General features: G+C 37.3%; 2 protein-coding genes across 2 annotated transcripts in view; one reads left to right on the top strand and one right to left on the bottom strand.

Annotated features, from left to right (window-relative positions):
* The window catches only part of elmo3 (engulfment and cell motility 3), a 23,007-nt gene extending 8,152 nt beyond the window's left edge, over window positions 1-14,855 (top strand). Inside the window, exons 9-21 of the mRNA XM_065291761.2 lie at window positions 1,510-1,588; window positions 1,677-1,727; window positions 2,001-2,123; window positions 2,236-2,358; window positions 2,495-2,599; window positions 3,204-3,312; window positions 3,541-3,677; window positions 10,421-10,584; window positions 11,787-11,899; window positions 12,447-12,551; window positions 12,661-12,740; window positions 12,883-12,963; window positions 13,290-14,855. Of these exons, the coding sequence (XP_065147833.1) occupies window positions 1,510-1,588; window positions 1,677-1,727; window positions 2,001-2,123; window positions 2,236-2,358; window positions 2,495-2,599; window positions 3,204-3,312; window positions 3,541-3,677; window positions 10,421-10,584; window positions 11,787-11,899; window positions 12,447-12,551; window positions 12,661-12,740; window positions 12,883-12,963; window positions 13,290-13,502 (1,483 nt within the window). The 3' untranslated portion in view covers window positions 13,503-14,855. The remainder of the gene's footprint in view (window positions 1-1,509; window positions 1,589-1,676; window positions 1,728-2,000; window positions 2,124-2,235; window positions 2,359-2,494; window positions 2,600-3,203; window positions 3,313-3,540; window positions 3,678-10,420; window positions 10,585-11,786; window positions 11,900-12,446; window positions 12,552-12,660; window positions 12,741-12,882; window positions 12,964-13,289) is intronic.
* A 2,385-nt stretch (window positions 14,856-17,240) lies between these two features.
* fbxl9 (F-box and leucine rich repeat protein) lies at window positions 17,241-23,431 on the bottom strand. Its single transcript, XM_065291762.2, has 8 exons — window positions 23,067-23,431; window positions 22,541-22,642; window positions 22,138-22,452; window positions 21,401-22,057; window positions 21,107-21,325; window positions 20,775-20,987; window positions 20,467-20,684; window positions 17,241-17,894 (listed from the first exon to the last, which is right to left on the bottom strand). Exons 1-8 carry the CDS (start codon window positions 23,091-23,093, stop codon window positions 17,726-17,728), a joined length of 1,920 nt encoding a protein of 639 aa, XP_065147834.1. The 5' UTR covers window positions 23,094-23,431; the 3' UTR covers window positions 17,241-17,725.

Raw genomic sequence — 23,431 nt, 5'->3', positions numbered from 1 at the left:
ATTTGGTCAGGCCAATCACATCGTGTGTAGCGTCTGTGGGGCGGGCTTAACATGATGACGACAGAGCTGCAACGGTTCCTACTTGAAAACAGAGAATGGCTGCTGCTGCTGGCGAACAGCTATCTTTTGAAGCGGCTTTGGCCGCGACTCTGGAGGACTTAGACTTATGTTTTTCTTTGAGAGAAGAGCAAATAAACCCTACTGAAGTCCTTTTTAAGCAAGAAAGATGTGTTTGGAGTTTTGCCGACTGGTTACGGTAACTACGTCACCTTCTTCGTTGCTCTGATCCGTCATAGCGCTATCCTATTGCGTGCAGAGGCATTTTGAGGGACAACCTTATATCCCGCCCCTTGCACTGAGCCGTTTGTGTGAAGAGTTGCCAGACCTTACATCTTGATGTAGGTCTGGCTAACCAGGCTAGCATTCGACAGTGTCCGGCACATAATTGCCAAGTCCGCTTTCTCACAATGCCTACACTGCACTGCAAAAAAATATTTTCAAGAAAAAAATTCTTACTTTTTTTCTTGTTTTTCAGTAAAAATATCTAAAAATTCTTGAATTAAGATGCTTTTTTTGATGAGCAAAACGACCCAAGAAAATAAGTCAAATTTCAGTGATTTTGTGCATAAAACAAGCAAAAAAATCTGCCAATGGGGTAAGCAAAAAAATCTTGAAAATTTTTCTTAAACACTAAATTCAAGAAACATTAGCTTACCCCATTGGCAGATTTTTTTTTGCTTGTTTTATGCACAAAATCACTTTAATTTGATATTTTTGGTCTAAAAACTAGACTTGTATTCTTGGGTCGTTTCGCTAATCCAGAAAAAGCATCTTAATGTAAGAATTTTTTGATATTTTTACGACAAAAATACTAAGATTTTTTTTCTTGAAAATAATTTAGTGTAGTGAACTGCGCATTTGCATTTTCACCTTACCTCCTAAACTATATAGACACACAATCTCACAATGGCTCTGAAGTGACTACTGTGTCATTGCTGTAATATCAGCTTCAGAGTGCTTTTATCTAAATAACACAAAAATAAACCTGATACTTCCCTTACTAAGCAACAGAACATGTCTGCCTCATTTAAAACATATTTTAGTGTAGATAATCGTTATATTGTAGATGTTAAAGCAACACTAGGTAGTTTCCATGTAAAAATGACTTACAGCTCCCCCATGTGGTTAAAAAGCGCAACAGTGCCTGGTATCAGACACTCTTCTGCAGGCAGGGGGAGGGTCGGGGCTGTGTGCGCTACCCTCCACCGCCACTTTCAGAGTGTGCTTTTAGCAGCTATGAGGCTGCTCAGGTTGCAGCAACAGTACAATTTGTCCAGTTAAAAGTTGTTCTATCACTGAAATAATTTAGACATTATTAATAATTACAATAATAGAGACATTATTTAAAGGTAAAAAAACTACATAGTGTTGCTTTAAATGTTCAAAGTAAACGTGTGTTTTGCTTTCAAAGCAGAAATTAAATATAAATAAATTTTCCTTTGTTTCTAGAACAAATCAACAGCTGCAAACCAAGGCCATGGCTCTGCTGATGGCCATGTTACAGGCTGCTGGAGAAGCAGACAGACAGGTGAGAGTTAAACGGGGATCTGTTTACATCTGTTTCTCTACAATATTGGTTTTGCAACTAATGTTAAAATGATGTGAATTGATTTCAGGAGCTCTTTGAATTTCTTGAGAAGAAGCTCCTGCGACAGTATATTTACAAGGTGAGTCAATACAAATTCAAACATGTTCTGTTCCATATCTGTGATGATAATTCTCATTATCATACTATATATAACTCTCTGATATAAAAAAAACGAATGTATTACTTTACAACACAATTTATGTTTAAATGCTTATGTTATGCATTTGGCATCCCAAAATGCATAAATTATATTAGTGTTCCTGCGAATTGGAACCCATGGCCTTTGTGTTGCTTAAACTAGTTGTGCTACAGAAAGACAAAATTAATCCTGACTCTCTGCTTCTGTATTCAGAACATTATTCACAGCTCAAGTTCAATGGGTGATGAGATGGCCCACTACCTTTATGTACTACAGACTGTTCGTCTTAATCACCTAGAGCACCGTATGAGGACGCCACTCGATTCCTACAGCCAGGTTTTCTTTTTTGCTTTTTTGATAATTTTTTTGTTTAATAGCTTTCTATAAGTTCTATTTTTAAATGTTTTTTTCTGATTATTCTTCTCCGTTTCTGTTTTCCCTCCATTAGGAACAGAGGGAAATGCTTCATGGGTTGCGCCAGGCAGCTTTCGAGACCGAAAGCGAGAGCAACTTGAGCAACGAGAGGCGACGCTCGCTTTGCGCTAAAGAGTTTAAGAAGCTTGGATTCTCTGTGAGTGTAGAAAACGCTTTACAAAGTTTTCTTATTAAGAAAGTAAAATAGTGTGATTTGTTTTAATCAAAAACGACTCTAAAAATAAAATAACTGTGCTCAAATCCATAATATTAGAGTTTTTTGTGTGTGTCAGAATAACAGTAATCCTGGTCAGGACCTGAGCCGCTGTCCTCCGGGTCTCCTGGCGTTGGACACAATGGCGTATTTTGCCTCTCGTTACCCGGACGCATACAGCCGGGTCAGTGATCTCGTATAACTATACAATGACTCTGAAATCCGTGTTGCACTTACATTTTTTTAAGTGAATTTACAATTTATTTAAACTTTCTTGACTATTGAGGAGTTTGTGTAAATGATACAAAAATTATGTTGAATTAGCTTAAGTTATTTTGACAATTTTTAAAATTTATAGCAACTCCTCACTAGTCAAGAACGTTGAAATTAATTGTAATTTCTAGTAAATTTAAATTAAAAATGTAAGTGCAGTATATATTATATATTATAATGTCATTGCATAAATATATTTGTATGTATAAATAGGTTTATAGGGAGTGGATTTCAGGACAGGGTTAGATTAATCCAGGACTAGTTATATTGGGACATTTAAGTAATTTTCACAAACAAACCTTACCAAAAACAAAACTGGTGTGCATCTTAAGACAAAACAATGGCACTGATATTGGTTAAGATATGTCACTACAAGGTGTTTTTATTTAATTAAGGCATTAGTCTTGGACTAGGATAAGCCCTGTCCGGAAACCCCCCCCCCCTATATTTACTTTAAGTTTTGCTTAAGTGTCCAGTATGTGTTATGTATCCTGATCTTCACCTCACCGTCTCAGTTCGTGTTGGAGAACAGCAGCAGAGAAGACAAACATGAGTGTCCGTTTGCTCGCAGCAGCATCCAGCTCACCCTGATCCTGTGTGAGATCTTGCGCATCGGTGAACCACGTAAGTGATCAAATACAGCTCTGTTAGTGTAAATCATGCATGCTTACTGTTGTTTTTATCCAACAAAGCCTTGTTTTTCTTCAGAAACCTGGCCTGGTCTTTATATAGGGTGTAATGTAAAGGACATATTAACTTATTGGCAGGGTTTCTATAGCAAATACAGCCATCTGGTGGTCTCTTGCTTCTATTGTAACCTCATATATGTTTCTGTCTTTCTGTTTGTTGTAGCTTCTGAGACTGGGTCAGACTATCATCCCATCTTCTTCGCTCAGGACCGACTGCTGGAGGAACTTTTCTGCATCTGCATGCAGCTCCTCAACAAGACGTGGAAAGAGATGAGAGCCACACAGGAGGACTTTGATAAGGTATTAAAGGTGTATTTTCCCATAAGAACAACTTTGACCTGTTTAAGGGCTTTATTATAGGGGAACGTTTTTGTTGCATCTTATTTATCCACCAAGGTACATTTGTAATGTTAGGGTATGTTTACACAACACCATTTTCAACTAAAAAGTAAAACTTTTAATGAATTTTGGCCGTGCATTTATATGACAAAAGCATTCTGGGGTCTGAAAATGTAAACTTTTAAAACGGGTTTCAAAGTGCAAGTTTTATAAAAAGATGCCATTATTGTTTTAGTGTAAACTATAAAATGCAAATTTTTAAAAAACAGTGACGTCATATGCATATGCTTAGATGGCACATGACATCGCCATCTACTGGCCTGAAATGAATGATACACGGTTTTTAGTCAAATTTGTGGATCCGTGTCAACTGGGATTGTTTTAAAAATGTTGTCTTCTGCACGCAAAAGACAAACTTTTTCGTTTTTAGTGCATGGTTGTCAGTCAAGGCTTTTTTCACCAAGAACATCATCATTTTGTTTTAGTTGAGCTGAGCATTCTTTACCTTTTATCTCATAATGTAACCCTTATGGATATAGTTTACTTATTGTATACAGTCTGGTATTCTTGCATTTGTCTGTTGATTTATTATTAAATAAAGCTGTTGTTTGTTCTTGAAAGCTTTAGAGTCGCATTAAGAAAAATGCAAGCAGCTGTAGGATTGATTTATAGTTTACAATAAAACAAATGGATATTGATGGGTTCATCTGGACGTGTCTGAGAAATGTCAAGCCGTAGGAATGACAAACACGCAGCTTCTCTTTTAAAGAGACTGATTCCTTCTGTTTAACTGCTTTTGTACATATCAACATTCCCTAAATTGCTATGTCGTCTTTTCTGATGTTAAGTTGTCCTTCTTCTAGCCCGAACTATTCAGTTGGGCAACAAAACGGATCTCAGTTTAATAAATGTTTTCGGGCCGTAAACCTCGTGACCTTGTGACCTTTGCTATTGAATCGAGGGTCCGGCCGATTGGCCCCTCTTTGTTTTCGCTGAAAACCCCCCACCACCACCACACCAACCTCGTGGGCTGGGACAATAAGGCCTATCATTATAAAGGGGGTATTAGAACAACAAAAAGAAGCCCACTCCATAGCAGAAATACAGAGAGGGTAAAATCTGTGTCCCACACGGTGGTTACACCAACATTAAAGCAACTACTGAAAATAGTTTGTGTTTTAAAAATGTATGCTGTCTTGTAAGTTCTTTTTGGAAATCTTAAATCGACAATACGCCAAAAAAAAAAAGAATATTCTGTTGCCATTTACTCACCCCAAAAAAAGCTTAAAGGGACACTCCACTTTTTTTGAAAATATGCTAATTTTCCAGCTCCCCTAGAGTTAAATGTTAGATTTTTACCGTATTGAAATCCATTCAGCTGAACTCCGGGTCTGGCGCTAGCACTTTTAGCATAGCTTAGCACAATCCATTGAATCTGATTAGACCATTAGCATCGCGCTTAAAAATGACCAAAGAGTTTTAATAAGGGGAGCTGGAAAATGAGTGTCTTTTTAAAGGTGCAGTGTGTACATTTTAGCGGCATCTAGTGGTGAGGTTGCAAATTGTAACCAACAGCTCAGTTCACAGCTTACCCCTTGCTTTTGAAACGCATAGAGAAGATACGGTAGCCAACACAGGACAAACACGTCATCATTGGAGACAACTTAATAAAAAAGTTTGTCCATTAAGAGCTTCTGTAGAAACATGGTGGCCTAAAATGGAGACTTCCATGTAAGGGGACCCTCGGTGTAGATAAAAATTTCTCATTCTAAGGTAATAATAACTGTTCATCATGAAAGGTCTTTAAACACCCCTGATAATATAGTTTTGTATATTATTTTGTATTTCTGTCAAGAGATCCTTCTAAAAATTACACACTGCACCTTTAAGAACAGGCTATTTACTTATAATCGTAGTCTTATAATTAACGCTTTTTCTGTTTACTTTTAACAAACTTTTTTTATTACATGACAGATCAGGTCTGCTTAACTTGTGCTAAACTTTTTGTTTGTGGTTCATGTTAAACACATGCAATCACTTGTTTAAGCGTTGCGGGGTTCGATCCCACACATAAAACTGATCAAATGTACAGCTTGAATGCATTTTAAGCATCTGCCAGATGCATAAATGTAAAAAATGTTTGGAGCGACAGGATGGTGAGTTAATGATGACAGAATTTTACGTTAAGAAACTGATGGCATTTGCATCAAAGATAAATTATTCACACCATGTGTATGTTTTTCTTTATTCAATCTCACTCAGTTTTTTTCTCGAAATCTCCTGACTGTGCTGTTTCTTTTTAATGACTGTTAATCGCTGTTGGCATCATGGTTTTGCCAGCTGGTTTGCGGGGGTTATGTGACGTTTCTGTGTGTAGGATTTAGGCTTCAGAGGGATGTGTCCAGTATTGGGGATGTGTATCAGTATAATGGGGGATATCTAGAGGGAGGGACCACACATGCTTTAACACATAAACACCCAAACACTCTCTCACTGTTGTGTGGTTGTGACCAGAAACTGTGCTTGCACTATTGCTGAGGTAGGGTTTGCTTTTATTTTGTCACAGTCTTAGATATTTTGGATGTAGTAAGAAAAGAATGGTAGGGGGTTCAGATATTGTTGGGGGGTCTGACAGCGTATATATGTAACCATGTGTTCAAAGTTTGATTTCAAGTTGATTTCCATTTTTGACATGATCTTTCTCAGTCAATTTAAAAGATATCCAGGTTATATTTTCACAGATTCTTTTTAAAATTACTTTAGCTGGGGTTTTACAGACTGTGTTAAGAGCTGTGTTTATATGAGTTTCATGCTGGAAAACTCTGCTGGGACATTCAACGCTTTTTGACCAAGTCTTGCTTATTAGTTTCAGCAATTATTTTATCAGTGGTCATGAACAATACTAGAGAATAAGTCTAAATACTTCATTTTTCCTTTTCTATTTTTAATAACTATATGGATCTCACGAACGCCTGGAAACATCTTTTGTGACACCATATTTATAGGTTTCAAAGGTGTGGAAATTTGGTTACTGTTGGTTACTTGTTAAAATTTAATTTGAACTATGCATCAGATTTACACGTTTATTTAGTTGTAGGAGTGGTGCCCTGACCTGTTACATTGGGTATAATGTAGGATATGGTAAAATATAAGTGTTTGGCAGATGAGGATATCTAGAGAGCAGGGTGGCAGATGGCCAACAATGCAGATGCACTTATAGTCCAATAACAAATGACACTTACACAAAATTGCTGAAATTGAAAAAACACAATATTAACAAAAACAATATGTGACCCTGTCTGTGAAATCCAGGATAAAGTCTCCTACTTCTGTGAGGAGGAGCGTCAAAGTTTGATTTCAGACATTTATTTCACATTGATTTCAATCTTAGACATAACTTTACTCAGTCAATATTAACGATATCAAGTTAAAATTTTCACAGAAAAGACTTGAGCTGGGTTTTCACAAAAGGGGGGTCACATATACACATACTTCAAAACATCACAACGCAGCTGTCATTATATATGTGTACACACACACACACACAAAATGTTTGGCAAGTTGAGAAATTCAAAAATCTTTTTAAAAACTTGTTTTAAAAGCATGCATCAGGTTTATTTCAATGCACATAGTATATTTATGTTGATTTTATGCAATCAAAAATTTAATTTGCACCATTTTTATTAGAGTTAAGACTGAATGGACCTGAACATGTCAAATGGTGTAACCGCCAATTGCTTCATAGAAAACCTTGATGCATGTAAGCATAATCATTTAAAAAATCATTTTAAATTATCATTTTATTAGTTATTTCTGAATGTAAATTTTAATGTGTTTTTTGTGCTGAAATGTGCTGAAAACAGCTCTGTTTTCTAAATAATCTTTGACAAATGAGGTAAAAATGTATGTATGTTAAATTATATTACAATAAACTAGATGATTATATTTTATTCCACAGTTTTTAAGAATATCTTTTTATTTATATTTTCATTTTAAAAATTACTAGTTACACCAAGTAACACAGACTGGTTACACCACTTTGAATATTCTTTCAAAATAAAATAAAACCAGAAATGTTAGACTTGGTCCTCAAAAAAGAGAATGTATGCAAGTAATCTGCAAATTTATTTTGACATTTTATCCCTTCTACATTTAATTGACCATACGGACACAATAATTAACGTCACGTCATTGACCCATATGTGTATATGGGTGATTCTCACGAAAACTTGGTTTTAAAAATGTCTTATCATTTAACACTTTTTGTAACATAATTTAAAAAATTAGTCCTAAAAAATCTCATTACCGCAACAGTCAAAAAACATCAACACTGACATTTTTTTCAAAATGACATGACAAAACTGAAAGAACATAATTTGGAGATTCTGCACATGCATTTAAAATCAAAGTATTATGCTTCTATTAATTAAATTAACATTTAATAAGTATTTGTTGCGGTAATGATAATCAAAATGTTGTGTAAGCATTCTGACAAGACGATATTTCAAATTAACTGTAAAAAAATGATCTTACCTGGTAGCCATCTTGAAGTAACTGGTCCATGTGCTTGGTCACTCAAAATCAAACTTTATTAAAATTCTGTATGTGTGCTTAAACTGTTCTCAAAAAGTGTTGCGGCGGATGAGAACATCAGGCATGGACACATCATTTTCCTAGTTTTTCTTCATTATTATTATACATGAATATTCAGTAAATATTTTTTCTGTCATCTAAAGTAGTCTAGCAAAACATCAATTTATTTTTTTTAAATATTTTTGTGTTAATTTGATTAAATTACAACATAACGCATGTTCAAACACAGCCGGACACATTGGGGTAACGAGAATTTCAGCAGAAAATGAGATAAAATTGACAAATTATAAATTCTTATGTTGAAATCACACATTGTGCAAGGTAGAACACAGTATTGTGTTACTTCTGATGCTTTTTAATATTACTATATTACACATTTTATAGCTAAAATCATTAGTGCCGTGGTGTTTCAATGGTTTCGTGAGAATCACCCATATACAGACACACCAATATATATATAATTTTTTTTTTTTTTTTTAAATATATTTTATTTATTTATTATTTAACAAATTTATATATTTTATTTATATATTTTTTATTATTTTTAACATTTATTATTTATTTATTTATGTGTAGCAGTGGCGGCTCGTGACTGCTCATCCGAGGGGCGCTAATTCAAAATAAGTGTTTGGAGTGTCGTGTGTTGTTCGTGTTTTTAAAATATGTGTTTTTTGTGTCATGTGAACCATATGCATCACGTGTTTTGTCAAAATAAGTGCCTGCTGCACACGTGTCAAAACCATTTATGATAAAAGAGACGCTCACGTTTACAAAATAAACGCAAGACACTCCCTTAACAGTTAACTCTGATTACACATGAGATTATGCGATTTCTGGCAAATGCGAGCGTCTCTTTTATCATAAACCCTTTAGACCCCTCTGCAGCAGGCACTTATTTTGACAAGACACGTCATGCACACATGATCTCTCGATGTGCATAACACATATTTTGAAAAAAGGAACCACATACATGACGGGCTACATACACGTTGTGATGAACTTTAGCATCGAGCACCCTCGAAAAAGAAGTTACCGGCCGTCACTGATGTGTATATGTTTACATACAGTGCATGCATACATACATAAGTATACAAATATGGGGAAAATGGTTGAATGATAATTATAGGGCAGTGCTGTTGTCACGGATTTCATTTTCTTCCAGTTGAGTGGGCGTGTCACTGTGGTTCTGTCTGTCTGTCACAGCTGGACTTTTTTCCACTGGAAGAGTGACCCATATTGTCATTGTCTGTTTCGCCTCCCCTGTTGTTTTATTCTCCACTTTTCCATTCTCCTTCATCCCTTTAACTGAACCCCAGAGAGATGCTATTCATGGAGGAGTGAGGTCAAGCAGTGTGAATGGTCATCAGGGTTTACTGGAGGAGATGGGCACTCTATGGGGGAAAGGACATGAACTCGTCCTATTTTAATATTTATAGGGACTGTAATTAAATAATGCTTTTATTTTTACATTCATGCATTATGCTTTTATCCAATCTATACATTTTACCAGTACGTGGTCCCTTCAGAACCAAACCTATGACCCATGCTAACCAGTGGCGGCTGGTGACTGCTCATCCGATGGGCGCAAATTCAAAATAAGTGTTCGGAGTGTCATGTTTGTTGCTTGCATTTTCAAAATATGTTTGTTGCGTCATGTGAACCATGTGCATCACGTGTTTTGACAAAATAAGTTTATGATAAAAGAGATGCTCGCGTTCACAAAATACATGCAAGACACTCCCTTAACAGTAAACTCTGATTACGCATGAGATTATGCGAGTATCTGGCAAATGCGAGTGTCTCTTTTATCATAAACCCTTTAGACGCGTCTGCAGCAGGCACTTATTTTGACAAGACACGTGATGCACAAAGGATCTCTTGACGCGCAGAACACATATTTTGAAATAAGGAACCACACACATGATGGGCTACATACATGTTGTGACGAACTTCGCATCGAGGGCCCTCGAAAAAAGAAGTCACCGGCCACCACTGATGCTAACTCAATCCTCTACCTATTGAGTAACAGACCTTTAAAAGCCATTCTGAAACGCATGGACATTTCTAGGCAAACGGAGTAGCTTGTGAATAATCGGATTCTCTCTCGACAGGTGATGCAGGTTGTCCGTGAGCAGATCACAAGGACGCTGTCCAGCAAGCCCACATCTCTAGAGCTTTTTAAGAACAAGGTGAATGCTCTGAACTACAGCGAGATCCTCAAACTCAGACAGACAGAGAGGCTGCACCAGGAGGAGACCCTCGCCCCACCTGTGGTGTAAGTCCAGTTGCCCACCTGCTTTTTCTTGAGCATTTAAAGGGGACATATCATGAAAATCTGACTTTTCAGTGTGTTTTAGTGCTATAATTGGGTCCATATTGCTTCTATCAACCTACTAAATGTAAAAAAAGAACAACCCAGTAGCTTCATTCTCTGCAAGCATTTGAAAAAATAAGTAATTGAAATTTGGCTCCCCTTGTGATATCAAAAGGGGATCTTATTATAATAATACTGCCCCCTAATCATAAATTTTAACAAACCACCATCATGGTGATCAGTGTTTGCATTTCATTAGCTCATTTGCATTTTAAAGGTTTCACCCAAAATTACACATTTTTGATCACACCTACAAGTGGCAATTTTAACATGTTATTATAAACCTATATGATATTTTGAGCTAAAACTCAAAAGTTAAAGGGGACATATCATGATGTTTTGTGCTATAATTGGGTCCCCGTTGCTTTTATCAACTTAGAAAATGTGAAATAGATCAACCCAGTAACTTATGGTAAACCATTCTCTGCAAGCATGTGAAAAAATAGGTAATTAAAATTTGGCTCCGCTTGTGATGTCCGAAGGGGATAATACCGCCCCTTAATCTGCACTATCCAACCACGACAGTGCAATTTAGTGCAAAGATCAGCTCATTTGCATGTAAAAGGACACATCCCAAACGGCAACTTTTTGCTCACACCTACAAAGTGGCAATTTTAACATGATATAATAAATTATCTATGTTTTAGCTTAAATTTCACATATGTACTCTGGGGAAACCAACCATTTATTTGACATCTTAAAAAAGTCTTGTGAAATGACTCCATTTTAAAACTTGTTAGACCCTGGCACTTGTATCCCATTTCAGAAGACTTTGAATTGACAAACTAGTCTAAATTTAATACAGTGTAAATTTAACTCTAATCCAAGACTCTTAACTTGAGTTTTTGCTTGGTTCAGTGTTTGCGTAGTTAAATAATTTCTTGTCAAATGCATAGTAGATGCTCTTAATTTTACATTTACGCAATTGGCAAATGCTTTTATTTAAAGCGACTTTTAGTGCATTTTATCATTTTGTGTGTTCCTTGGGATTCAAACCCATGACCTTTGCACTGCTAACAAAATGCTCTACAAATTTTTTGTACAAAAGATGAGGATCCTCAAGAACAGTATTAAAGTAATGTGTGTGTTGTGTCTGTGTGTAGTGAGCTAAAGGAGCGTTTAAAGCCAGAACTCCTAGAGCTCATCAGACAGCAGAGACTGAACCGACTGTGTCATGGGACCCTCTTTCGGAAGATCAGCAGCCGAAGGAGGCAAGGTAAGAGATCACATTAAAGAAAAACACCACCGTTTTTTAATATTTTACTATGTTCTTAATGAATACATACCTATCTTTTTTCAACGCATGCACTTTTAATCTTTGTACAGCGCTTCTTGGATGTGTTAACATTTAGCCTAGCCCCATTCATTACTAATGGCTCCGAACCAAAGTTTTATTTTGTGCCACCATACTTACTCGTGTAACTACTCATGTAACAGTCTTTAAATAGGGAAAACATGGAAGTGTTTGGTGGCTTCTAAATTCATCCCTGTTTGGAGCCATAGGAATGAATGGAGCTAGGCTAAATGCTAACACATTCACAAGGCGCTGTACCAAGATTAAAAGTGCATGCATTGAATAAAGGTATGTATTAATTCATCTAAGTTGAGGTAAGAGCATAGTAAAATATTGAAAAACGGTGGTGTTTTCCTTTAGAGGTCAAAAACAGGCACCATAAATAGTATGACTATCATCAATTTTCCATATAGGATGTAAAGTTTTGCAGAAATATACTATCTGGAAAAAACTGTTGTTGGTCTTTCAGACAAGCTGTGGTATTGTCGATTATCCCCCAATCACAAAGTCCTGCATTATGGAGATGTGGAAGAGAATGCCGAGATGCCCTCCATCGAAGCCCTTCAGGAAAAGAGTGAGTAAACTAGTCTGGCTTATCTAAAATAAGCTTTTTCTCAGATTTGGCCTCTATGTGTGAGCCTTTTTGACAAAAACAAAATGTAATATCAGTGTCTTTCTCTCAGTTCCTGTCGCTGACATCAAAAATGTTCTGACTGGGAAAGACTGTCCTCACATGAAGGAAAACAAAGGAAAACAAACCAAGGTACGCTACTGATCTACTTCTAACTTTCCTAGTTTTGCATGCACATGGTCTCTGTAGTCTAGGTTTAAGTTTCAAATACATTGGTACCTAAAATGACCTGCAATTTGGTATCGGGTGGTGGTTGATTTTTTTTTTTTTGCAGGAGGTGTTGGACTTGGCCTTCAGCATTACATATGATGTTGAGGAGTATAGCTTAAACTTCATTGCCTCTTCCAGAACAGATGTAAGTACATGTTTTTTAGTCTCTGTCCTGCTTATTTGCATTCTTACCTTAATATTTTATGCATTTGATGAAACTGTACCCCCTAACATGGATGCCACTGTATCTGCAACGTAACAACAGACACTTGGGAACCTTTGTGTCCAAGTCTGGGTAACACACAGTGGGAAAATAATTTTGTGTTGGTTTTGATTTAAAAATCACGTTTCTCCCTTAATCAGCAATAATTCATATCTTATTGGCCAAAAAAAAAGAAAAAAAAAAATATATATATATATATACCTTGACATATAGTAGTGTTCATCTGCTGCTGTCCTTTGCTCTCTTAGTTCTGTCTGTGGACGGACGGACTCAATGTGCTGCTTGGTAAAGAGATGAGCAGCGAGAGCATGCGCAGCGAACTGGACATTCTCCTTTCAATGGAAATCAAGCTCCGCCTCCTGGATCTGGAAAACGTGCCTATACCGGACACCGCCCCACCCATTCCCAAACCGCCCAGCAACTTTAACTTCTGCTACGACTTCAGCCAGACCGAACAGTAATACGTAGGTGGATCGTAAATGTGAGATCTTGACTGTTTCCAAGATGGGAAACAACTTGATGCTGACAGTGGCCACTTGGTGGCGTCAAAGATGGGATGTTTGAAGATTGGGAGCGAAAATACATTGTTATTGTTTCAGATAGAGCACCTTGAACAATCATAGTGAGATGGCAGAACGTTTGATGGTGTCTGCGGTGAATACGACTGATTTGCATTAAATGTGCCTTTTCTGTCAACACATTTTTTTAAATGACTCATTTAGCTTCTACCAAACGTTTTGAAATCGTACTAAAACATGCTAAATGACACTGAGCAGCTTGTTGCATCTGTACTACAAGAATTGGTGATTATGTGACTGATTTGCTTCGTAAAGACCGATGATTCAGAATGATTCATTCTCAAAAGGTACAATGGCAGAATTAATATCACGGTTGATGCATCCGTTTTTTGTTTAATTATATATGTCATTTCACAGTGTGCAAGGTACATCTATACTTCTGCAGTTACGCACAAAATTAACGATTTTTGTTTGTAAGATTTGAAGCATGCGCTGTATATTTATCTAATATTTTTTCATAGGCAATCGTCTATTTGAATCACTCGATTGGTACACACAAGGTAAAAGTGTGATGAGATGTTCAGAGAGTTGCTTTTGATAAAGTTTGTACTAAAACTGAGTTTTGTTTGGATCTCTAATATCTTGCATGTTGTTATAGAGGAGTAGTTTGATCAAGTGTGGTTTGAAGACACAGCATGAATATATTGGTTTGTTACTTATACTTAAAACTGAATGCATTGAGATGTAAACTGAGAAAATCATTTATTTGATTTTTGGTCAAACTACTCGTCTTTTTTTTTATTATTGTAGAATTTGGCGTATTTTGTAGAGATGGTGTGCAATGATTTCTCAATTTTAAAAGATTGAATGCCATTTCATCAAGATTTCATCCACTGACTATTTTGGTAACATTTTGAACTGATGGTAGTGGCTTTAATACCACTTAACAAGCACTTCTTATTATGTCGACACATAATGCCTCGTTTCAAACTCAATTATGATTTAAAGGTGTTGTGGTTGCTCATAAACATTTGCATAACACAATAATGGAGATGATAAACTTTTTTGTGTTTTTGAAAAACCTGTGCCATAATCCAGTTGTGGTAGTCACAAATGCATTTCATCTAATAAAAATAAGATCCATGTACTGTATTTGTTATACTGTATATAGCTTTATATGTTTAACATCTATTCTGTAACAATATCAATGCAACCACTTTACCACCTGACATGGTACGTGATATTAGTGAGATTTTGTTTTCCTTTGTATGGAATTAAAAATATATTATTGTTATATTACCGTCTTGTTTCTTATGGTGACAAAAATTTATTTTTCAAATTGTTTTTCCAGTTATTAAGCTTTATGGGTCATGGATTCAATTCTTATGGCATATATAGTGGTGTGAAAAAGTGTTTTTTTATTTAAAGGTATTGCGGAGGATTTTCTTTTTCCGGGTGGATCATCAAGACTATTGGTCCTCCTAGTTGTCAATCAGTAGTGTTGCTCAATTGCATTTTTTTTAAAGTGGAGAAGGCAGTTCTTTTCTAAAATTCAAGAAAATCCTCCGCTACACCTTTAAGTAAACACATGCAGATTTTAAATGAAGGTTTTTATTATGAAAGAAAAAAAATCTAAACCTACATGGCCCTATGTGAAAAAGTGCTTGCTCCTCTCTTAAAATATAACTGTGGTTCATCACACCCGAGTTCAGTTTCAGCAACGACGCATCCAAGAGGTCACACAAGCCCCACAACATTCAAAGAACTGCAGGCCTCACTTGCCTCAGTTAAGGTCTGTGTTCATGACTCCACCATAAGGAAGAGATTGGGCATAAATGGTCCACTGCTGAGCAAAAACAACATAAAGACTGGTCTCAGTTTGAAAAAAACTGAAGGACCATCTGTTTGTGACCTTAAACTGAAACGAACTTGGTTTTTGCAGAAGAACAATGATCCAAAACACACCAGCAAGTCCACCTCTGAATGGCTAAAGAAAAACAAAATGAAGACTTTGAAGTGTCCAAGTCAAAGTCCTGACTTCAATTTTATTGAGATGACCTTAAAAAGATGGTTCATGCTCAAAAACCCTTCACTGTGGGTGAATTACAACAATTCTGCAAAGATGAGTGGGCCAATATTCCTTCACAGCGCTGTAACGGACTCATTGCAAGTTATCGCAAACGCTTGATTGCAGTTGTTGCTGCAAATGTGTTGCCCAACCAGTTATTTTTATTATTTATTAAGGGCATGTGTGTTTGGATTTTGTTTGTCCTTCATTTTTAAAAACTGCATGTTGTGTTATCTTTGATTAATAATTAAGTTTGTTTCATGATCTGAAATGTTAAAGTGTGACAAACATGCAAAAAAAAAGGAAGTGAACCTTGCAATAATGTTGAATATATTGTATTTCTACAACTGCAGGAAAAATTAAGAGATCACTCCAGTTTTGCCTTTAATATCGTCATCAACAAAAGCAAACCTCAGGCGTGACAAAGTCACCCTACAGGAATGTAAAAGACTGATAGCCTGCCAAGCCACATGAAATGTGTGATTAAAAATCAGGTTATCCCATCAAATATAAATTTTTGAACTATTCCTAAAAGACATGTAAAACAATAGTATTGTTGAAAAATGTCAACTTTTTGCCGTATTCAAGATCTGAAAACCCTTTTTTAAAGGTCCAGTGTGTAATTTTAAGAAGGATCTCTTGACAGAAATTCAAAATTCTATACAAAACTATATCATCATCAGGGGTGTGTAAAGACCTTTCATAATGAACCGTTATGTTTTTATTACCTTAGAATGAGACGTTTTCATCCACAGGGTCACCTTACATGGAAGTCGCAATTATGTGCCGCCATGTTTCTACAGAAGCCCTTAACGGATAAACTTTTTACTAAGTTGTCCCCGATGATGACATGTTTTCCCGGCAGACACTAACGTAGCTTCTCTATACGTTTTAAAAACGAGGGGTGAGCAGTGGACTGAGCGGTTGGTTGCAATTTGCAACCTCACCACTAGATGCCGCTAAAATTAACACACTCCACCTTTAACCATTTCCCCTATTTCAATTTCCAGTAAATAAATTTGCAGTAAAATAAATTTTTATTAGGAGTTTGGCAAAAATGCTGTTGTTTTGTACAAGGTAATCTTCAAAAATGAATGCAACTTTTATGAATATATTTGTGAAGATTACCTTGTTGGACAAAACTTGTAAGTGTCTTTACGTTTTGCTGAACACAAAGCTTATTTTTTGCAATCATGCAAAAGTCTATAGGAAAAATGAATGGGCTTTTTGCGAGAGACCCAGTGCCTCACCAACCTCTGGGTTGGTCTACAAAAATACGTCATCCCTGTGGCACTCTATATAGTAAATTGCTTTTATAAACTGTTTACGCAATGACAGAAAATGATTAGACCTTTAAGATATTTAATTTCTATTAAATATATAATTTTAAGGTTTTATGATGTCATTTTGAATACTTCTGTTGTAATTACAAAGGGTTGCATAGCAACTAATGATAGTATGAATCTGCATGCAGACCTTTGAACAGATAACTTATCACAAACAGCTCCTGACTTTTTACTAAGGCACTGGTGAAATGCTTACATTCATGTGCGTGTAACTCTATTAAAGACTTTGGACATTTAGATCCCGTAAAACAAAGACAAATACAAGGTATAAGATTTACAAGGACAATGTCAAATATGACATTTAATAAATTATATAAGAACTAGACTGATATAATACAGTCTGGAGGAAGTGCATTTTACATCAGTAATAAATCTACTAATCAATAGTAGATAATGTATATTGTACAGTACTAATGATCAGAAATATCTGAAAACGTTACATTCAGAAGCAGTGAATAAAATACTGTGGCTGTTCAGTTCTATGCAAAAAAATACAATATTTTCAAACTATTTTCTCTTTTATAACTGAACTCAAAGTACTTAAAATTTATATGAAAGCTATACATCATATTATCATATCATATATGTAAGGAATAACTGATGATAGGCTGTTGAATTATTTGAAAATAATGCACATTGGTATTCCATCAGTTTGCGTTATTTTCAAATAATTTCTCAACCAATCAAATAAAGCATTCAATAGCCCCCTTGTATAACTTTATATAATGGCTTTCAGTCCAGGACAGATATAATCAAAGTGCCATGGTGAAATCTGTCCCGTTGACAAAGCGACACTGAACTTTTTCAAGGAAGGGCAGGTAAGACTGAAGGTGGTCCACTTGGTGCACTGTTATATCCTTACACATGGAGACATCGAGGGTCCTCAGTCGATCACAGTGCAGGGCGATAATAGATATAGTTCTGCTGAAACATATTGATCATGTTAAGTAATGATCAAAAAGCACAACTCACTGGTTTCACAGACGAGGCTAAGGCTAGTTCTCAACGAAAACACATTTTTGAGCTCTCAATTGAAAATAAGATACAAACCAGTAGCATCTTTTTCTAAAGCATGTCTATTAAAAAAATGCTTAAACATCTAAACTCTTTCCACGCCATTGAGTTATCTCGTCAATTAAAGTGACACCATGTAATTTTTCAACCTTCATAATACATTTTCAAGACCCTTGTGATAGTACATCGACTTTAAATAGGTTGAATGACATGTCTACCATAGCCTGCCGGGGTCTGTATCACTTTTACTCGTATTTTAAAACTTAGGGTTTGTGGTAGTAACCAGAGCACAAAAAAAAACTACAAAATTCGACTGCTTTACGGCATACGTCACTTCCTCCACACAATTTGTTTTTAACGTGAATTTTGCTGGAGGCTACTTAAGGAGTGTAGAGAGCAGTTTCTAATATGTGACTCTGTGGCACAGTCTTTAGTGTCACGGACCTATGACACGGGCGACCCGGGTTCGATTCCCCTTTAAGGCAATTTTTTATATAAACTGTTGATTCATACATAAATGCGATGTTCTTTATAAATTACGGCGATTATATTGCATATAGTTCCCTGTATTCAGATGCTGTGTTCACGTATTTACCTTTCTTTTTACTGTGTCTATGATATTTACATTACAATCCAGGATGCTATAGCACTCAAACTTGCTCACAGTGTAAAACCAAACCCTATTCATTCACCAATCAGATCCGAGCGTTTCTCTCTTCTCTCTTCCTCATTTGCTGCGTTCCGCTGTCACTCGCGTGACGTATTACAAAGCGGCAGACCTAAACGCATCGGTTTACTTGGATTTGGAGCGATTTTCACACAAAAAAGAGGAATAACGAGCGCCATTGCGGAAAATCCTGGTGGCGAGGGAGAGAGAGAGGATGCAACAATATTTGTTTGGAAAAAGGCAAGGAAATACGTCTGGTCGTTTCTGAATTGGAAGGCTGCAGCCTCCGGAGGTCAAATATGCAGGCTGCACACGTCATCAAGCCTGGGTTATTAAGGTAAACTGAGCATTACATTCGCAAGTCATAAGCATACTGCAACAATTTACGATTAATTAAGTATAATAGTCAACTTTGTAATTGTTAATATTGTGAAATAAGACAGTCTTGATGACGTATTAGAAATACGACATCCGGAGGCTGCAACCTTCAGATTGAGAAATGGCTTCTGCCACGACGAGTTCCTCATCAGAAAGTTGTAACATGACTGCGTTTCTCCCTGTTGTCTCAAAATGTTGATCGTTTAGCATTTTAAATGTTTAGTTTTTAGTTTAGTTTTAAGGTTGGCCAGTTCCTTTCCTTTGCGACAGTGCTGCGGCGCTTGTGGGCTCTAGGGGCGCTAGAAGTGAAAAATACGTGTCTAGCACCCCCTAGTGGCCAAAAGTTTCATGGTGTCCCTTTAAGAGAAAACAGTTGCATAAAAAAGTGTTCCTGATGAAATGTTATGTTAATCTGCAATACTGCGATTATCCACTAGATTACCCAATTTATGAAAAAACTGAAGCCAAAAACTTTATTTACTAATTTTAAACTCTGTGTATGTATCTCTGTTTTGATAATCATTCTGATCCATAACAAAATTCCTTCACAAAAATGCAATTATTTCAGCTTTTTAAAAGAAAAATACCCATATTTAAGAGTTTATAAGCAGAGAAAAAATATAGATAGGATGAAAGTTTTTTCCCATGTTGTTTGTTTGTTTGAAAGCAGAGGGTCTGTTCTTTCATTTGTACTGAGCCCCTAAGGTACGGAGCCCCTAAGGGGACATTGGAGTAAAAAAAATCTAAAGTTTATTTTCGTGCGCACGCGAAACTAAACTTTATTTAATTTTTGCTCCATGTCCCCTTAGGGGCTCCGTACTAAGGTGACATTGGAGTAATAAAATCTAAAATTAAGTTTCATGTGCTCACGCGAAACCACCGCTTGCGCATGTGAAACGGAAAGTTTCACGTGCGCACGCAAAACTAAACACGATAGTTTTACATGCCACACGCGAAACTAAACTTTAAAAAAAAATTCTGCACAAGATGGACAATTTTTGCTCCATGTCCCCTTAGGGGCTCTGTACATTTTATATATTTGTATGTTTATATATTTTAGAAGAAAATTTTCCTGGAAGGCATTTTGTGAAAATCACAAAAAATGCTGGCGGGCAACTCTTCAAAAAAAAAAATGGCTGGTGGGGAATGAGTTATTTTAACAAAGGCCTAGTCCTGGCTTTAGCTAAGCCTTGTTTGCAAAACTGGCCCTAAAACTGGGAAGATTAAACTAAGATTTAAAGATTGTATGGATGATTTTGACCAAAGCACAAAAAGTGGCTTCGGCAACAAAGTGATGGGATAATGCAAATTTTCGTTGCTTTTTTCGTTGACATGGATACTTATTCCGGGACAAGTTTAGGTAGAGACTTAACAAATATAACAAACAATTTATTATATAGAGTATAATTATTAAAGTTGGTTGAAGTTACTAACTCATTTGTAATGGCATCGCAGCAGGCCAGGTCCAGATGCTGCAGTCTTTGAAGAAGTGGTAGGGCCCGTGCCATGCCCTGGTCACTGATCTGAGGACAGTGATTGAGGGACAGGCTGGTGAGGCTGCGACAGTGATAAGCTACAGACACCAAGCTTTCATCACTGATCTCTGGCAGCATGGAAAGCGAGAGACGGTGGAGGTCTGGGAAACGGAGTACCTGACATATCCAAAAATAAATAATTGTCATACTGCTAGAGTAATTTAAACGTTTATGAAAAACACACATACAAGTCTATTCCATACCGACCTGTGTAATGCTGATGTCAGTCAATTTAGAGCAGGCCGACAGGTCGAGTTCCTGAAGGCCCTTGAGGGTCAACAACGATGCCCTTTCCTGTTCATTAAACGCCCCCAGGTCCTCATCCGTCACCAGCTGTGGTTTATCCTGAAAAGGCAGACTGGGAGGCTGGAAAAATCCCATGTTTCCAAACGTCCTAGTAAAGCTTGGGCCTTTATACTCCTTAACGTTTGGGACATTTATAAGTAAGAGGTGTTAAAACTTACATTTCTGTTTAAGAAGCAGCATTGTATAACAATGTTAGTTAATGTACTTTTATTTCCCAGCACTGGGAATCTCACCAGTTTGTCTTCTTCCTCACAATCCTTGGTGGGCTCCACCATTCCCAGCAGCCCCCAGTCTGAGATCTCTTTACACCAGGCGAGTCGCAGCACTAACAGGGAGGGCAGGTAGTTTGCGATGGCTCGAATGCTCAAATCAGTGATGTTGACGCAGGATGAGAGGTCCAGGACTCTCAGGTTACTGCCTAGCATGCGACTCAGAGAGTATATGACTGCATCCTGAATAAGAAAAGAGGTGAATGATATAAAGAGGAATGGGAAATTAAGTTAAGTATTGCATTCGTACAAATTCACCTTTATATACGTGCAATTGCTAAGGCTAAGAGTCTCCAGTTGAGCTCTGGGCGGTTGAGAAGAAAGACCCTTCCTTACATGTGGACACTCGGACAGATCCAAAGTCCTCAAGCGAGGCAGCGCCATCAGCTCTGCCAGGCTTTTATCGGTTATCTTCCAGTCCTGAGACACAGAGAGTGACTGCAGTTCATTCAGCTTCGTCGCTACAGCCTGCACCGTCCTGCTTGTTAGCTCGGTACATGCGCTGAGGTCCAGCACCTTCAGATTATTTTGCCACTTGCAAAGGATTTCCACGGAGTAATCCGTCAGCTCTTTACAACCACGGAGGCTCAGCTCCTCCATATGGAGACCTGGCACCTGAGCTATGGCGCATAGGGAATTGGGAGTGATGCTTGTGCGACTCAGGTCCAAGCTGCGGAGCGTGCCGGCCTGCTTTGTTAAAAGACTCAACAGGTTACGGAGGGAGAGAAGAGCGGAGGAGCCAGAGCCAACCGGACAGCCTCGATACGGGTCGAATTCGAACGCAATGTGGCACCCGGCCAGTGCCAGTCTGCGTAACCTGGGCGTGCAGCAGGTCAGCCGGTTAAACGATAGATCTGAAAGGTAGCGGAGGCTGGACAGGTCCAGTTCCTGCAGGTTCCTCAATGCATGTTGGACCTAAAAATGTATAATACAATTATAGGATTAAACTTAAGCATTATAACAGATGTACTATAAAGCTAAACCGAAGGTGTAACCTGCTGCCGGTGCTCCTCTCTAGACAGAAAGGCTCCAGACATGAAGAGACTATCCAGGCCCTGAAGATCCAGCTTGTGAAGATTGGTCAGATGTGGTAGGAGACCCAGCAGCGAGGACTCTGTGATGCTGCTGCCCGGTAGTGCCAAACTGTTCAAACGGGGGCCGAGGTGAACCCCAACCTCCACAAGAACCTGCCGTGAGAGGCTGGATCCATCAAGGTGGCTGATGACTAAACCACAGCGAGGATATCGACCGAGAGCACGGATGAAGTCCAGTGAAGATGTGGAAACAGGGAATTTGAAGTTGACAATTTTCTGCGATAAATCAATCAGGGATTTGTGTCAATTATATGGAAACAGATAAAAAAACATAATGTTTTATATGGTTTTATATAAGAAAAACCTGAAACTGAAGGTCTTGGCTTGCTGCGTACCAACTCTTACACACCAGTGATGCCTCTTTTCGGTCTGATACATGAAGGAAACTTAAAATATACGAGATTACCTGGAGCAAATGAGAAGAATGGCAGGTTTACAGGGTAAAATACACACAATACAATACAAATGGTTTCTATTACAAATACCATTATAAACCATCAGCCATTAGAGAATTACTTTATGTTGTGTTTTGGTTCTTGTTCCAGTTCGATTTAATGGTTATTATTGGTTACCACCAGATATCATCCCACCCACAAAAGACCCAAACACATTACAAGTAAGACCCCAACAGACACCACTGCAGTTTAGTTTCCATTAAAACCAGTATAATTCCCAATATAACCATTAAACAATTTGAATTTCTATTATTTGTCAGCAGGGTGGTCTTTTTAACCTAAGATTACAGTGTCATCATTACTAAGGACTCTTGTAAATTAAGTTACCTTTGAAACAACTAACCACTCCAGCCTGTTGTTTTAGTGTAGACTCACCTCTATAGGTAGGTGCAGATCATCCATAGCTATGTGGTTTTATATATGATCATTCGTGGATGTCAGTATTAAATGTTTAACGCAGATGAAATCCCAGTCGCTTCAGAGACTCGCAGGTCTTGTGATTTTGGCGAACTTCTTGTGGAGTCATGACCAGAGGATCATCTGATAACAGCCTCTTGTTCTTCTTCTTTAAATCGCATTAAGCGATTGCATCACAACCAAAGCATTATTTAACTCACGCGTGTCTATTGTGTATATTTAAGCCTTAAGAGATGTTCGTTCACCCCCAACCTGAAAATCTAGATAAAGAGAAAAAATAACTAGACTGACACGGAATATCGGATTTCATTACGTCACGTGGA

The sequence above is a fragment of the Paramisgurnus dabryanus genome, chromosome 23, assembly GCF_030506205.2.
Source record: "Paramisgurnus dabryanus chromosome 23, PD_genome_1.1, whole genome shotgun sequence".
NCBI lineage: Eukaryota > Metazoa > Chordata > Actinopteri > Cypriniformes > Cobitidae > Paramisgurnus > Paramisgurnus dabryanus.
The sequence above is the reverse complement of the archived record's forward strand: the minus strand, read 5'-3'. Positions and strand labels throughout refer to the sequence as shown.

Bases quoted from the DNA above. Each gene is read 5' to 3' on its own strand.
- fbxl9 (XM_065291762.2), bottom strand. From the start codon at position 23,093: ATGGATGATCTGCACCTACCTATAGAG. The intron at 22,453-22,540 runs GTTTTTCTTATA...GATTTATCGCAG, and splicing joins GCCAAGACCTTCAGTTTCAG to AAAATTGTCAACTTCAAATT. The intron at 20,685-20,774 runs GTCGGTATGGAA...TGGATATGTCAG, and splicing joins CTGACATCAGCATTACACAG to GTACTCCGTTTCCCAGACCT.